General features: G+C 40.5%; 1 protein-coding gene across 2 annotated transcripts in view; it reads right to left on the bottom strand.

Annotated features, from left to right (window-relative positions):
• Positions 1 to 15146, bottom strand: part of celsr3 (cadherin, EGF LAG seven-pass G-type receptor 3) — a 142638-nt gene that overhangs the window by 80719 nt on the left and 46773 nt on the right. For both annotated transcript variants that reach the window (XM_049580099.1, XM_049580100.1), the window contains exon 4: positions 2 to 224. In XM_049580099.1, the coding sequence (XP_049436056.1) occupies positions 2 to 224 (223 nt within the window). The remainder of the gene's footprint in view (position 1; positions 225 to 15146) is intronic.

Raw genomic sequence — 15146 nt, 5'->3', positions numbered from 1 at the left:
CGTTAACGAGATGGACAGGTGAAATCTCTGTCTGAGGCCCCGGAACATGGCGAAGGACTTTGGCGGGAAGGAGCGAGCAGTGACTGTGCAGTATGGACGCTCATAGCCTCCTGCAGGACACTCGCAGCGGAAACCACCACCTGAAAGCTCCCGACACGTCCCTCCATTGCGACACACACCTGGCACACACCTGCCCTGCCGTCGGTCGAACTCACACCGGTCACCTGGGGGTTAAAAATAAAAAGAATTCATTACTTCAAGCTTTGTTAAACCTCAGTGGGAATTGCAACAACACTTCTACAAAAATCCTGACGACACTGAAAGCCAAAAATCTCACAATCTGTTAAAGCAATCAGTGACTCAGTGGGAGTTCACCAGAATACTTTAGTATATGCTGTGGGCAGTAATAAAAGCCCCCTTTACCAGGACTCACTGGTCGACAGAATCACTTCATTTCACTACATTCACAGTCTTAGGATATACTGTACCCACTCAACAGATAGGCAGAAAGATAAACATAGAAACATGAACATCTGTAGCATCCTTCGCTGTATCAACATAAAGGATTTAAGTGAAATTTTAAAAAGGCAGATTTTCTCATGTGTTTGTTCCACTGAGACTTCAGTCAATTAATTTTCCTTAGCTCTGACCTCAGTGCACTCATTAACGAGTCCATCACAACAAACACATGCTGTGCACCCAAGCATTGCTCAAACCCACAGGGCTTTACTGTAAACTCTGGTCAAGATCCCGAGGCCGACATGCACGAATTAGAATTATGGTTGAGCTAAAATGTAGTAATGATTTAAACATGTTATGCATTAGGCCATTAGCATGACATATATTCATTTAAATTGTGTAGTAGAAGAAGTGGATTCTGTATCTTTTTTCTTCCTTGACACGAATTATATGAACAATACTTCATGAGTGCATAAGCAAGGTATTCTCTCATCTTTAGCACTGCCTTCACAAAAAACAATGCTACTGCCAAACTAAAGCATCAAACATACACCTACTGTCATGTCCATGTTTCAATCTCCATCGTGGCCGAGATGAATGTCACAAATGAAATAAATTAAAAGCATGATGACTGCTGGGCTCGTACTAGCGAGAGAGGATAGCGAGTGGGATGTTGCCAGGAGGTGAGCAAGAGATGTTTCCAGATTATCAGTTTATAAAAATGCAGCACAGTCAGGATATGGTTAACTACCAAACTGTGGTGATGTGTTGCTTTTTCCCTGTGGTAAGAAAAAATCCATACCATCTCAGCCCTAATAAAGCTCTACCAAAAGTTCAGTCAGGAAGACGATACTTTTCATGCTCAGGCTGGAAGTTTTCTTTCTCATCCTGCCATTCACTCCTTGCACGCATGCTCACTCTATCTCTTGGTGTCATTGTCTCCGTCTGTCCATTGAGTCATCGGCTGATTCACAATCAACACACCTTCTCTGTCAGCCTATCATCTTACTTCTTCTCATTTTAAATATGGTTCTTTCTCTGCTGAAGGTCTGGCTTGCTGCTGTCTTGCGCACCCTCCACCTCCACATCACAACCTCGTCTTTATGGATTCATCAGCCACATGCCTCTCAGCAGTCAGCAGCCTCCGAGTCATCAGCCACCACCAGTGTCTGGACTCCATTGTGGGATTTCTCTTGCTGCCACTCAGATGTCAATTGACCAAAAAATATCTCCCTCTGGTGTCTAAGAGCCAAAGACTTTTGTTAAATCTTAATCAGCACAAATCTGTTAATCTGTACACTCATATTCTGTATTAAACATTTTCTTCTCTAAATATTCTCTCCTGACTGAACTGAAAATAGTTGAATTTAACTGTGAACTGCTGAATCAGTATGACAGTTGGGTTAAACCCTGAAAGATCCTAAAAGAACAAACCTTAGGTAAAATGAGCTGTTCCTTTGTTTCTAAAAAGAGCATTATGAAAAATAGGCAATGCATATATAACTACATATAAACAACAAAGAAGCTGACCGTGCCTTTTCAGCTATTTTAAAATGTAAGTCATACATTCAATAATGCAATCAGCTATTCACTGGACCATCAATGCGCTCAGTAAAGGTTGTTGTGTCACTTGAAACCTTCTATAGGTTCTGAAGAAGGATACTTAACATTAGGGTGTTGAAATGGCCCCAGACTTTCAAGCTGTGGTTCTTGTTCCACGTCAACAGCTCAACAGACTCCTGATCGCTTTCTTTCAGGCAGTGAACTGCATTCACCAGACACTTTAGATGTAAATTAGCACTTGATTAAACGGTGGTAGCAGCAGGGTGCTGATTCCTGAGGAACAGGAGTGAAAGCAACTGTTGTAGAGGACTAACCTTTATAATCCCCCAGAATAACACACAATATAAATTACAACAAAATTAGAGGCGACAGCGATAAAAGACTTGGTGTACAGTATTTAGAGGTGCATGTATGCAGGAGAAAAAGTGGGGAAAGAATTCCTGCTGACTGCGATTCTGTTGTTTCAGAAGTGTGTGGAAAACAAAAAAAAAACAACACAAACAAATCTGCAGACGAGAATAAACACAGATTTGGCTGCCAGTCAAACAAGCGCCAGTCTGAAGTGTCTCAAGAGGCAGAAACACCCACACAACACATATAAATACACACACACATATATACACAATCACCCACATGAAAAAGGTATGTAGGAGTAGACGTTCACTCCTTTCCTTTTTGGTTTTCACCTTTCCTTGAGCGCATTTGGACACACACATTGTCTGACATTTAGCAGCTGCACACAAAAACACCCACACCCAGTGCCCTCCATATAAACAGCAGACAAGGTTTGAAACTAGCCTTAAGACAGATGGCTCCTTATGGACTCATTTTAGAACCTGCTGACAGCACACACACACACACACACACACACACACACAGGCACACATACGAAGATAACAAATAAACAAACAAAAATGCGTGCACATTAATAATAGATACAACACGGATTTTTTCTTTCTAAAACAAAGACAAAAACACATTCAATCTCTCTCTCTCCTACTGCCCTTCTTCTCTCTCTCTTTCACACACACACACACACACACACACACACACACATAGGCACACACAGATCATTGCCCCTGCCCTCGAGGCTGTTGGGTTTTATCATGTAGATGTCTCTGTTGGCACTTGTTTGTGCTGCTTTTAGATGCCAAAGTACCCACTGGCAGGGTCCTCACATCTTAACAGCCACACACACACACACACACAGTAGTAAACAACCACACACAAAGATGACGTACAGCACTGCTGTTGTAAGTCAATAGAAGCCTTCACCTTTCCTCATGATTGTTGGGACACAAATATTATCTGACATGTACAAGACATGGACACACACAGCCATGCACACACACCTGGGGGCAAGTCAGGACCACACACATAAATGCACAAGTCACACGCATGCTTACTCATATACTGATACTGACTATGTGTGACACGTACAACCCAAACTGAAGCTCACAGTGTGATGCATTAAGCGGTCAAACATTTAGAGCTTGTACAAGATTCAAAGGTCTAAAGTGCCTGAGTTACAGTCCATCTATCCTCCTCCATGTGAGAGATACACATTGCTAAGACTCAAAGGGCTCGGCTTTGAAGATAGCGAGCAAAAGATCCTTTTATTTTACTCCCCATTCTGCGCTCACAAGTGTGTCCCTGCACACTCTGAATCTGTACTTACTGATTGCTCAGTGCTTTCATTTTATGTGCTTGATTTCTGCCAAACTTCCATACATTTCTAAACTTTAAATACCTCCTTATCTCCTTTCTGATAACTGATTCGCTCGAGAACACTTCCATTGATCTATTCCCCATTTCTACAGTAATCTATTCCTTTTTTCTCTCTCTTTTTATGGTTGTGTCGATATTAATCGGTGATGGTACAGTGATGCGCTGAAGCGATGCTGTTATGAATATCTGAGTTGATTGCTGGACATGGTCAAGGATTAACAAAAACAGTGCGGTAACGTTAACGAATGATTTTTGTTTTTCCCCTCTGCAGTCGCAAAAGTAAGGAGAGTTTTCCGCAGGCTGCCGCTAGAGGGTGCACCTGTAGTGGCCTGACAGCTAATCAAAAGTGGAGGCCGGCGGTTAGTTTAGGAAGCATTTGATTTGGTGAGCAGCAGAGTTTTTTTTATGGGCGGTGCACGCATTTTAAACATAAATATCGCAGTCGATCATGTTCATTTAATTGTGCGAAGCCAAAACCGTGATCGTGATTAATAATTGATTCATTCTGGATGCTACATTGTAGCAGGTCTAAGTACTTTGACCATATACTTTAACTTGGTATTCTCTCTGATGTAAGTTACAGTAACCTTATTGTGAGTTTGGCTGCATATAAGCAGCGACAGCATAGCTTCATAGCATCAATTACTTTGGCATGGTCTGAATCCGCAGTGGGAGGCTGCCTGAATGCTGTGGGAAGAGGAACTTGCCTCCCAGTCAGTTTTTGTCTCATTCTGCTGATTGACACATTCAGGTGACGCCGTCGTAAATGGAATGTATGAAGTTTTTCCACCAAGCAACAACCTCCAGGGCTAAAAAGTGAAGCCAACACAGAAGTGCCTTTTTTAATTGCAACTTGAGACTAGCTCCAAGAGCGAGTCAATCCCCATAGATCCGAATGTTAAAATTATAAAGTTTACAGCAGAAATAAACACGGTTTTGGTCTATAACTAATTTCCTTCGTTCACGACATCTGTAGAGGGGTGAATTTTTATAAGGCTCACCTGTTTCCACTTCATTAAGGCTTAAAGTTAAGCATAATTAAGGGCGGGGTGCTTTGCGTGACAGGCTATCTGCTAATAGTGTCCTTGGCTTCTCAGTCAGATACTGTACACCTCTCGCTCCTCCACAGCACCAGCCTCTCGGCTAAATCTGGTCACTTCTGGCTCCAAAAATCAAAGATGGCGATGGCCGAAATGCTCACGGCTTCAATGGGTGATGTCACAGTAGCTACATCCATTATTTTTATAGTCTACGGTTTCCACAGATACGCCGGGCTTTAGTTGAACAACATCAGCAGACATTTGAACACAAGCTTGACTAACTCAGCACACTGTCAAAAACTCCCCAAAGAAAACTTGTGCTCCAGTATTTCTGCTCCACATGTGAGAGCAGTACATACAAATAGAATATTTGGACTATTTGGGTGACAGGGTGAACAGAACATATGCCATGTACTGAACCGCACGTCCTGTACCAAATGGTTCGGGACAAATACATGTACCGTTACACCCCTAACAATAACAGTTTATGCATTTGTCCATCCTACTTCTCATCACTCCATTTCACCACACCATTTCTCTGCTCCTGCCGCCGGGCAGCTGATATCTGCCAGTTATTGTCTGACAAACGCACTCTCTCATACCACTATATCACCCTGAGGACACACAGCAAGACACCCGGTCACACATCCTGCTCAGATAACAATAGCCCAAGGACACAGAAATTATCACATCTGTCTGGCCTTGTTTAGCTTTCTCTTTTCCTCTCTCCCTTCTCACATTAAACATATACCTCTATGTAAGTGCACACAACAGGGAACCAATTAAAAAGGGAAACATACACACACACACACACACACACAGAGCACAATTTCCCAGCCTTTGTCTGTTGCATCTATTCACCCATGCAGACCTTCTCATTAATATTAAAATAAATCAATAGACATTAATACTCATGAATTATGCGGGAGGTGAGACTTAAACACACACACAAACACACACCTCCAAATACACATGCTGGTTTATTATGCATACTCACTTGACAGACTGGCAGGAAATAAATTGAGGAGGGAAGACAGACAGATAAACAAAAACACACCTATGCATGCACACGTACAGTATCAAAAATAACACACACACACACACACACACACACACACACACACACACACTAATTAGAGGAAGTAAAACAGAGCAGACGTGATCTCAGACTGACTCAACCATAGTCTTTTTATTCGCATCTTTTGCCCAGACAATGTGAAGGCGCCCACTTTACTGAGGCACTTACACTGATCAGCAGTGATAGGAAACACACGCCCACACACAAATAGAGTCTCCTTTAGTGTGTACTTCCTCATTCTGCTCAGCGTTCGGACTCACATGGACACAAAGGTCAAGCGATTACTAAACAAATGGTGAGTGTCCGATAGCGAGATAGCACTTTAAAATTCTTCACACATACATACCAAAGCACTTTGTGTACACACCCACATGGTTTTTAATGAACTCACCAGAATGGAGACAGACACACCCAGACACACAAGCTACTGATGAATGCATCGACACAGTCCAACAAAGAGGCACACACACCGGTACACAAACACCTCAGCTCATCATGCACACATCCCACTGGTGGAAAGTAACAAGTATGTTAAGCATAACTGAACTGCACTTGAGTGCAATTTCGAGGTACTTGAACGACTTTATGGATCGTTTAGTTTAGAAAATGTCATAAAGGAGTTAAAAAAAAAAAAAAAAAAAACAATCTTCTGTCATCTGAGGTTCCAAAATTGAGACATCTTCACATTGATTCTTTTGTGAAGCAAAGCCCAAAAATTAATTTCACAATGACATAAAACAATGAGCCGTTACCCCTCACATTTGAGAGGCTGCAAACAGTGAATATATATAATTCAACAAGCTACAAGCTACTCAACATGCAGGTTACATGCTGATCAGTGATAATACCCTATTGAGCTGTGTATAATAACATTTTTAAAAAGACCATTACACATAATGACTACTTTAACTTTTGATGCTTTAGTATATTTTGCTAGAAATACTTCTGCTTTCAGTCAAATGTAGATTGCTGGACTTTTATTTGTTATAGGGTTTTTTATATCTAAATTTTCATCACGGACACCTCTACAAAGACATATCCACTTACATATATATAATCCACAACACACACCCACGCAACAAAGACTTTAAACCTCCCTTTAAGTCTGAAAACTTCTGACTCTTTCCGCCTACACTTTACTGTTTAAAAGCAGAGTGCCGTTTCAATTCCCCGCTTCCTATCCCTCCATCATCCTCCCCTAGCTCCTCGTTCCTTCCTTCCTTTTCTAACTTCCCTCCACCTTACATCTCTATATATAAAACGCTCTATGTTTTACTGTTCCTTTCCCCTCTCCTCTTCCTCTCTTTCCATATCTTGACATTTCTTTTTTTTCCTTCCTTCCTCTATGCCTGGCTTAATGCATTCACACCACCCCTTCATTCACGCGGATGTTTTATTCATCAAAGCCAGTATTCTTAAACCACCCCCCGGCATCTTAGTTCGCTCCGCCCAACCGCCTACCCTATCGCCCCCCCTCCTCCACCACAACACATGGTACATCCCTAGAGGCCAATACACTCCCAGTTGCTTCTCCTTCCTCCTTCCTTGTCTTGCCTCTTTAGGTCTTGCTCCCTTTTTTCGGTGCTTGTACACCCACACAAGAAAAAGCCTTCAAGCGCTCTGCTAATTTTGAGCTATATGTAGAAGCATAATGAGAAGTGTAATGAGTCAGAAATCTCTGTGACATTTTCATATTAATAAATGCTGTATTTTGCGACTCTGTCATCAGTTAATTTGACACAATCCAAGCCATATCCTATAAGAGCTTTTCCATGTGCTGGTCTAAATACTCAATCTGTAGTAGCAGTTTTTCTGGCACTTACAGAATGTACAGTAAGTAAGAGAAAGACATCATAGTCCCACCCACATGATTTGACAGACAGGTGACACTACAGCTTAGCATTGCACAGAGAGACAAAATAAAACGACTGCTGTTACTATTCTGAAAATTAAAAGGGGAATCATGACACCACTCCATTTGATGGAGATAGTGAAAGTACACAAATTAGATTATCAGTGATTTCCCCTTGATTGAAATCAAACCCATGCTGCTGGAAGGACTACCAAGTGAGCTAGAGTTTTAATGCCAAAAATAACACCAAATATCCACTCCTGGGTTTCCCCTGTGTTCACTCTGCAGTGGCACATCACAGTTAACTGCAGCAGCGCACCACTGTGAACCGATGAACAAGCAAAGTGTCTGTGGTTAGTTAACATGTCTGTAATGACAGTGGGACAGGCAAGTGCCTGTCATCTAATCTGCTAAGTTAACCCAACAGGTGAAGTAAAGATAACGTCTGTAGGCTAAATCTTATCATTAAGATTTTAACAGTACTACTACTCTTATCGATACCGCTTATCGATCCGGTATTTTAACGGTACTCTTATCGATACTTTTTGAGGAAGAAAAAAACAAATTAAGAACATAAATTACTTTATTTCTCCATTCTCATTATGCAACAAAATAGTTTTTTAACAAAACATTTTACTTTTTACAACTTGAAATGTAAAATACATAAAATAATAAATGTTGTCATGGTACCAAAATTGGGACCCACGGTATGATACCAGTTAAAGTATCACCGTTCAGAGTAGTATCACAATACCACAGCAAAAATGAGGCAGATTTGCCTTTTGTCATTTATAAAAAGATAAATCACTTTTCTATAACACATCAATGATATTTCAATGGAATAAATTACTTATTGACTTATACATACTTCAAAAACAGCATCAATAAGTGATTAACATAGGGGGGGATCAAAATAAAATAAATAAATAAAATAAAAATCAACCAGCCACCCTCCTCCCCTGACAGTCCCTTCATAAGTAATGAACAGTGCCTAAAGTGCGGTGAGGTTTGCGGACCGTTATCTGCCACAAAGAGTAACGTGAACGGCTCGTTTCCCCTCTGACACGTCATATACCTCGGCTGTTCAGGTACTTCTGGACAGTCATGCAGGCTTCTCCATCGCCGGTAAGCCATTACCTTGTGCCGCGGAGCACTATGGCCGCTGTATTTGACAGGAATACGTACACTTTTGACCGCTTGGCTCTCTCCGCCATCGTTATCTATCTAAAGGTAGACTACGAGCTTGAGTGGTGTATGCGCTGTCGTGTGTTCAGTACTGGGGTTCGGAACCAACCCTAACGCTAACATGCTGTGACCCTGTGTTTTTGTGATTTTAGCCGAGCTAGACAGAGAATATTGGTTAAAGGATCTCTAAGTCTTCCTAAGCTTGAAAAGTTTTTTTCAAATACAGCAAACATCTCCTCATGATCCGCTAGCTACATGTCCTCTGAATATGCTGTGAAAAAGTCCGGTCTCTGTAGGCAGCCCAGGCTCCGCAAATGGCAACAAAAACACTTCACTTCTGTTTACGTTCAACAATGTTATCAAACACAACGGAGCTAGCTTGCCTTTTAGCCTCACTGTAGCCTGTAGCTCTAACTGCCTCTCTGGGCACCGCGCCTGGGCTGCCTATAGAGACCAGACTTTTTCACAGCATATTCAGAGGACATGTAGCTAGTGGATCGTGAGATGTTTGCTGTATGGGACAAAAACTTTTCAAGCTTAGGAAGAGAGCCTTTAAAACAGATCAGTAATAATGTTTTGCCCTCCATGTTCTCTGTGAAGTCTGCTGAAAGTGATGTAATGTGGCCCAGTCATATGTGAAGTGAGCACTGTGCCAGACTTTATTTCAAAAGTAGTCTTTTAAATGCTACAATGCTTGTCAGCAACTTGTATTATAGTAACTTAGGAGGGAATCTGGCCATAGTTTAGCATGCAGTTAACAAACCAGTCATAATTTTGTTTAATGGAAACTCAACTCCTGTCAACTCCTGTTTTGGAAAAAGGAAATAAAGAGGAGTAACAGGCAAACCATGTAATTTCTCTTTAAATAAGTGCTGGACGTTGGATCTAATTTATGCTGATATGAAGAGCAGTTCATGTGGATTTCAAGAGAGAATTGAGATATATATTACACACACACACACACACACACACACACACACATATATATATATATATATATATATATATATGTACAGTTCAGGCCAAAAGTTTGGACACACCTTCTCATTCAATGCGTTTTCTTTATTTTCATGACTATTTACATTGTAGATTCTCACTGAAGGCATCAAAACTATGAATGAACACATGTGGAGTTATGTACTTAACAAAAAAAGTGAAATAACTGAAAACATGTTTTATATTCTAGTTTCTTCAAAATAGCCACCCTTTGCTCTGATTACTGCTTTGCACACTCTTGGCATTCTCTCCATGAGCTTCAAGAGCTAGTCACCTGAAATGGTTTCCACTTCACAGGTGTGCCTTATCAGGGTTAATTAGTGGAATTTCTTGCTTTATCAATGGGGTTGGGACCATCAGTTGTGTTGTGCAGAAGTCAGGTTAATACACAGCCGACAGCCCTATTGGACAACTGTTAAAATTCATATTATGGCAAGAACCAATCAGCTAACTAAAGAAAAACCAGTGGCCATCATTACTTTAAGAAATGAAGGTCAGTCAGTCCGGAAAATTGCAAAAACTTTAAATGTGTCCCCAAGTGGAGTCGCAAAACCATCAAGCGCTACAACGAAACTGGCACACATGAGGACCGACCCAGGAAAGGAAGACCAAGAGTCACCTCTGCTTCTGAGGATAAGTTCATCCGAGTCACCAGCCTCAGAAATCGCAAGTTAACAGCAGCTCAGATCAGAGACCAGATGAATGCCACACAGAGTTCTAGCAGCAGACCCATCTCTAGAACAACTGTTAAGAGGAGACTGCGCGAATCAGGCCTTCATGGTCAAATAGCTGCTAGGAAACCACTGCTAAGGAGAGGCAACAAGCAGAAGAGATTTGTTTGGGCCAAGAAACACAAGGAATGGACATTAGACCAGTGGAAATCTGTGCTTTGGTCTGATGAGTCCAAATTTGAGATCTTTGGTTCCAACCACCGTGTCTTTGTGAGACGCAGAAAAGGCGAACGGATGGATTCCACATGCCTGGTTCCCACTGTGAAGCATGGAGGAGGAGGTGTGATGGTGTGGGGGTGTTTTGCTGGTGACACTGTTGGGGATTTATTCAAAATTGAAGGCACACTGAACCAGCATGGCTACCACAGCATCCTGCAGCGACATGCCATCCCATCCGGTTTGCGTTTAGTTGGACGATCATTTATTTTTCAACAGGACAATGACCCCAAACACACCTCCAGGCTGTGTAAGGGCTATTTGACCAAGAAGGAGAGTGATGGAGTGCTGCGGCAGATGACCTGGCCTCCACAGTCACCGGACCTGAACCCAATCGAGATGGTTTGGGGTGAGCTGGACCGCAGAGTGAAGGCAAAGGGGCCAACAAGTGCTAAACACCTCTGGGAACTCCTTCAAGACTGTTGGAAAACCATTTCAGGTGACTACCTCTTGAAGCTCATTGAGAGAATGCCAAGTGTGTGCAAAGCAGTAATCAGAGCAAAGGGTGGCTATTTTGAAGAAACTAGAATATAAAACATGTTTTCAGTTATTTCACCTTTTTTTGTTAAGTACATAACTCCACATGTGTTCATTCATAGTTTTGATGCCTTCAGTGAGAATCTACAATGTAAATAGTCATGAAAATAAAGAAAACGCATTGAATGAGAAGGTGTGTCCAAACTTTTGGCCTGTACTGTACATATATACATATATATATATATATATATATACATATATATGGTAAAGGAATCGATTAATATACAAAGAACTTTAAAGTATTCAAAGACTCTATCTGGAAACATTTGAGCCTGATACAGTAAATGTATTTATATTTGTTAGTTCTTTACGTATTAACTTTTATTTGAACTTCTTACACTTTCTCCCTCAAACAGTCTCACTTCTCCTCTTCCCACTAACATCACTAACATCTCCTCTCTTCTTCCTTTAGGCGTCTTTGTTTTATTTTTCTGTATTATCCACTCGTCCATTCATACTTCTTCACATTTTCTATCTTTTCTCCTTTGCTTTTTTCTCCATCCACTCCTCTCCCACTGCTTCCCTGTTATAGTACTCCACTTTTAGTTATTTTCTCTTTACAAGTCATCTTAAGTTATCATCTTTTGTTTTGGCCTTCTGTCATTTCTCTAACATATTCCTCTGGTCACTTTCCTTCCTCTTCCCTATCATGTCTCTGCTAACTTTCATTTCTACATACCTGTTTCTGTTTCATTTTCGCTGTATTTCCCTTCCATACACGCCTATCTGCTTCAAAGCCTCTCTACACTTTTTTCAATCTCCTGCCTCTTTTCCCTTTTGCTCTCTCCTTCATATTTCTTGATGTGCTTTTTCACCCCATTTCTACTTTCATCTGCCTCGACCTCCTTCACAAACCTCTTTCGCCTTTTTTTGGATTTTTTCTGAAGATCAGATCCTAGATATTGATAAGAATTCACCACCCACATTTATTTTCAAGTCTCTTTAGCTTTAGCTTCACCCTGCAGCCTTTTCTTTTAAATTCTTTTGACTGTCATATTGCATTTCTCTTTCTCTCATTTTCTATTCCTCCTTTTTCACATTTTTTTGTTAGGTTTTTTTTTACAACTGAGGGTGAACTTTTTTTCTACTATTTCCTAACTTGAAACATCCAATGTACCCAATGTTCAATGTTCAGCTTAAACAGATATTCACTCTGTATGTAAATCTCAACAAACAGTTAAAATCAGTAATCTCAATAAAAACAGTGTTTCCCTTACATGCATGTAGCCTCAGCGTTACGCCTGAACTTTACAAGAAGAGAAAAGAGAAAAGGAGCAGAGTGGGCTCCATATTTTTTCTTTAGAAGCTAACGCTGTATTATTTTACACTATGGATGCTTCATATCCAGGTCAATTCACACACATGTGAGTAAAGCATATAAATGAGAAACTTTGCACTTACCTGATAATGTTACGGCAATGATTAAAACAACCCTCACTGGGTAGATTTAAATGAAGAAGCAAGCAATGCTGATCACACAATCCAACTTCATGTCTATACTGCACAGTAATATTTCAGCAAACACAATCATTCAATTGGAACATGCAAGGAAACATGAATTTGTGAAATAAACAACATTTGGATTTTTCTTGATACAAAAATAGTAGGTATTCCACATGCACTGATAGAAATGTCTCAGGAGGGTGCGCCAAGCGGAAGCAAGAATGTTTTTCGAATGTGTAGGACAAAAAATTTGCATGTATGCTTCACCTCCTCCTTCAGTGAATTTATTATCTGCTGGAAAATATTCATTATTGCCCACAAAATAAACTTGCACCCAATGCAGATACTTGCAGATACAGTCAGTCCATCCATTCATTCATCCATTCATCCATCCATCCGTCAGTCCTAGTTTCTGTGTCTCTGTACTTGCATTATACCTTTCATGTTCGAAAACATTACCGCTCTTGAGTGACACGTGCTATTTATGATTCCACCAGCAACAAGTCTGCAGCTCCGCATCAAGAACATCCAAAATACTGTATATGTAATACTTGGAAGACCGTGTAAATGTACAAGTATCCACTGGCGCCAAAATACCACAAGTACACTGTGATAACAGACACAGCATTCACTTTTAATTCTTCACATGACATCCGTATCTCCCACAAACACCGCAGAGGGGCCTGAGGTACTTGTACAATTTTTCCTCCCCTTCCCTCTCCCCATGCTCGCCAACTTATCTCCCCAAAACTAATTTAAGACTCTTTTCTCCTTCCTCTCACACTGTTTAATGCATTTATCCCACTCAACTCAGCAAATCATGTTCCCTGCGGTGCATTTTTACATATAACATGCACATTTCCAAATTATGTCTATTATGTATTTAGATGTCTCCATTTCCTTTATTGTCTCCTCCTACACAATCTGTGCTCGTTCCAAACCTCATCCCAAAAGCTCTGGCTGTTTACACCACGTAATGTTTTTTATTTTTCACTCCACAAAGTCATTTATTCTCCCTGCGTGTCCTGCATGCTTGCTCTATCACACACACACACACACACACACACACACACACACACACACACACACACACACAGCCAACACCTGACTATTTTTTAATTTCCCTAAAGTAATTTAGTCTACCACTCTTATACATACACATACACACACACACACACACACACACGCATACACACATGCAAACCTCATTCTCTCTTACCCTTTCATCAACTAATTTGGTCTCATTCTTACACACAACACACACACTCATTCAATAAATGACCTCTAAAATTAATGTCACTGAGACTTCTTTCTGTCTTTCCCTCCTCACACTCTCACCAAACCAGCCTGGTTTTACCCACAAAACTCATCTCTCATTCCTCTCCGTTTCATTCTGTCCTCAAACTGTCTTTTGAAATGGCTCTTTTTGCCTAACTTCATCTCTTGCATGATATATCTTCACATACCATGATGTTTTTTTACACTTTGAAAAGCGATCTTTCCTCCACCTTCCAAGACCTCACTCGTCTGTTTTTTCTGAAATACTGGCGCTGTCTTATCACCCGAGAGCTTGTCACTGACATCCGCCCACTGTGAATTTCTCAATCCTCACATTGTGTCTTATCATTCCCAAACTAATTGAGTTGTCATTTGTCTTTCTTTTGTTCTTTTTTCTCTGCAAATGTGCTAACTTTAAATTATTCCGTTCTCCACTCAGTACATTGTAATAGTCTTATTATTTGCTACTGTGTTGTGATTAATTTTACAATAACTGGCTGTGTAAAAGCTATGTATATAATACATGCTATCAGTGGAAGGCTGATTAATTAACTCCTCCATTTAGTCCTTAATTCTTAAATGACTTATGTTTAGTTTTTTACAGTTTTGGTTAATTGGATTTGTCTTAAAATTAACAAATAAATTAATAAATGAAATGTGAGTCCTGTTGCCTCTGTCTTGCAGAAAACTATTAGTCCAACACTTAATACAAAGCTTCAAAACATCTTTTTTTGGCTTCACGTGGGAGTTGTAAGTTGCTAAGTATATAATTAGTCAGATTAGCTTAATAATTAGCTCTGATTTTATGGCACAGCTCTGCCATTGGGCATATGTTTATTAAACTGAACATTTTTCACTTTATCACAGACTGCCAAAGTGTGCACCACTGGGAGAATACGCAACAGTTTTGCAGATTGTCCGGTCAGTTGTCATACACACACACACACACACACACACACAAATATATATATATATATCAGTAAATGCTCAAAACACATGCTCTCAATATAATTAACTCAAGTCATCACAACCTAAACTCA

This window comes from Epinephelus fuscoguttatus, linkage group LG7 (genome assembly GCF_011397635.1).
Source record: "Epinephelus fuscoguttatus linkage group LG7, E.fuscoguttatus.final_Chr_v1".
NCBI classification, from domain to species: Eukaryota; Metazoa; Chordata; class Actinopteri; order Perciformes; family Serranidae; genus Epinephelus; species Epinephelus fuscoguttatus.
The sequence above is the reverse complement of the archived record's forward strand: the minus strand, read 5'-3'. Positions and strand labels throughout refer to the sequence as shown.